This window comes from Echinops telfairi, unplaced genomic scaffold, assembly GCF_000313985.2.
Source record: "Echinops telfairi isolate 266 unplaced genomic scaffold, ASM31398v2 ScPeMD7_1;HRSCAF=3_0, whole genome shotgun sequence".
Lineage (NCBI taxonomy): Eukaryota > Metazoa > Chordata > Mammalia > Afrosoricida > Tenrecidae > Echinops > Echinops telfairi.
This window is the reverse complement of record NW_022103896.1, coordinates 1180742-1182852: the sequence shown is the minus strand read 5'-3', so window position 1 is coordinate 1182852 and position 2111 is coordinate 1180742. Positions and strand designations below refer to the sequence as shown.

General features: G+C 65.1%; 1 protein-coding gene across 1 annotated transcript; it reads right to left on the bottom strand.

The window, feature by feature from the left end:
- Positions 1-6: 6 nt before the first annotated feature.
- LY6H (lymphocyte antigen 6 family member H) lies at positions 7-1968 on the bottom strand. Its single transcript, XM_030884635.2, has 3 exons — positions 1853-1968; positions 1315-1434; positions 7-1153 (listed from the first exon to the last, which is right to left on the bottom strand). The coding sequence occupies exons 1-3, from the start codon at positions 1902-1904 to the stop codon at positions 918-920; spliced, it is 408 nt and encodes a 135-aa protein (XP_030740495.2). The 5' UTR covers positions 1905-1968; the 3' UTR covers positions 7-917.
- Positions 1969-2111: the final 143 nt, after the last annotated feature.

The following is a 2111-nucleotide window of genomic DNA, read 5'->3' as shown; positions in this document are numbered from 1 at the left end:
TGTGTGTGTGTGTGTGTGTGTGTGTGTGTGTGTGTACACTGTGCTGGGGGTGTGAATGCCCTGGGAGGGATGCACTGTATGCTGTATATTGTGAATTGGCAGTGCTCTGTGTGTGTGTATGCACTGTGTGTGTGTGCAGGTACACTGTGCTGTGTGTGTGCGCACTGTGTGTATGTACACTATGCTGGGGATGTGTATACCCTACAGGTGTGTATACACTGTGTGTTGCTGGTACACTGTGCTGTGTGTGTGCGTACTGTGTGTGTGCACTGTGTATATACACTATGCTGGGGATGTGCATATCCTGGGGTGTATATATGAGTACACTGTGTGTATGCACTATGCGTGCAGTTTGTGCTGTGTGTGTACTGAGTGTGTATACTGTGTGTATATGTACACTATGCTGGGGGTGTATACATTGTGTGTGTGCTAGTGTATGTCTGAGCCTGTCAGGGTATCCAGTAAGCTCATACAGTTGTACCGCCTCCCCCTTCCAGACTGCTCCCAAAGAATCTTGCTGACTTCAATCCCCCTCACCCCCAGGTGCCCCCAAACCGGACCAGGCTAAGACTCTGGTTGGCTGTACACCGCGGGCCCCCTGGTCCCTGCCCAAACTCTCAGCCCTCCACCACCTGCATCCCGCCCAGGCTGGCCTGCCCTCGCCCTGCCTCAGACCCGGATCCAGTCCAGACTACGGGTCTGCTGCCGCACCTGGCGAGTTCCGCCCTCTTTCCTGGAGCTGTCCAGCTGCTGGGCGCTCAGCGCCGGTGGAGGGAGGAGGCTTCTTAGGGGGGAGGGGCCAGAGCCATAGAAGGTGGGGCGAGTGCTGGCTGCCTCAGCCCCTGCCCTGCCAGGCTGGGGAGGGGCAGAGACAGGCTCAGGGGGCACGCTCACAAGCCCTGCAGGAGGGGGGGACCTCAGGGCCCAGCCCAGAGGAGGGCGGGCCCCAGGCTGAGGAGCAGGCCCCCGGCCAGGGTCCAGGGGCTGCCCCCCACAGCCGAGGCCTGGTTGCACAAGTCCTTCTCGCAGCAGTCCACGTCCACCTTGAGGACCCCTGTGTTGATGAAGCCCATGAGATAGTCTGAGAAGAAGTGCCGCTTCACAAAGTCACAGGACAGGGCGCACATCTTGTTCACCGAGTGGTCCTTCCTGCCTGCAAGAGGATGGGGCTGGGCTCTGGGCCGGGTCCCATCACCACCACCCCAGGCCCCCAGCCAGCCTCCACATCCCAGAGGGTCACCTGCCATCCAGCCCAGGGGCCCCCAGCCCAACCAGTCCTGGAGCAGGGGCCCAGGGCAGCCCGCCCCTACTCACTGCTGCTGGGGTCAGTGATGCGGACGCTGGCGCAGACGGTGTCTGTGGGCTGGCACTGCTTCGGGGTGCAGTGGCTGGAGTTGGTGGTCAGTGTGCAGTCCTGACACCACAGGCCACAAGCTGGGCGGGCAGAGGGGGCCTGAGCAGAGGGACCGCGGCAGGTCGGCCCCACCCACAGGGTCTGGCTGCACTAGAGGCTCTGTGGGGCTGGACCAGAATCCACCCGCCGGCCAGGCCAGGAGGGATTGGCCACACAGGTGACCAGGAGGGGCCAGCACAGGTTGTGACCCTGCTGGGGCCCTGGGAATCCTCCCACCTCTGCCCCACCCCCCTTTACGGCGGCCGAGTCTGGGCAGTGGGCCCAGGTGCTGGGCCTGCAGCCTGGGCATTGAGACCACGAGGGGGAAGGTGCCAGGAAGGAGCGCGTGGGGAGAGGGGGCGGGGCAGGGGCAGAGCTGGGGTCGCCGGGCCCGTAGGAGGGGGGGAGGGGCGTTCGCACAGCCATCCCCAGGCCGGCGCGTCCGGGCGCCGCACTCACCGGGCGCCGAGCACAGCAGGGCGGCCAGGAGCGCCAAGCACAGGCCCTTCATGGCGGCTAGCAGCGCGCTCGAACGGGCCTAGGGGAGGGGAGCCGGGCCGGGGTCCTTGGGGGCGCAGGCCTGGGGGCGGGGGGAAGACGCTGCGTCGGGAGGCAGGCAGGACCACCCCCCGCAGGTTCCCCGCCCTGACAGGCCTTCCCACTCCTCCCCGCGCCCTAAGCCCACCCCCACCGGCCCCAGGAGGCCACCGTGGCAGCC

Excerpts from the sequence above, each read along its gene's own strand:
- LY6H (XM_030884635.2), bottom strand. The coding sequence starts at position 1,904 with ATGAAGGGCCTGTGCTTGGCGCTCCTGGCCGCCCTGCTGTGCTCGGCG. Across the intron at positions 1,435-1,852 it reads CCTGCTGTGCTCGGCGCCCG|CTTGTGGCCTGTGGTGTCAG; the intron begins GTGAGTGCGGCG and ends CTGCCCGCCCAG. Across the intron at positions 1,154-1,314 it reads CATCACTGACCCCAGCAGCA|GCAGGAAGGACCACTCGGTG; the intron begins GTGAGTAGGGGC and ends ATCCTCTTGCAG.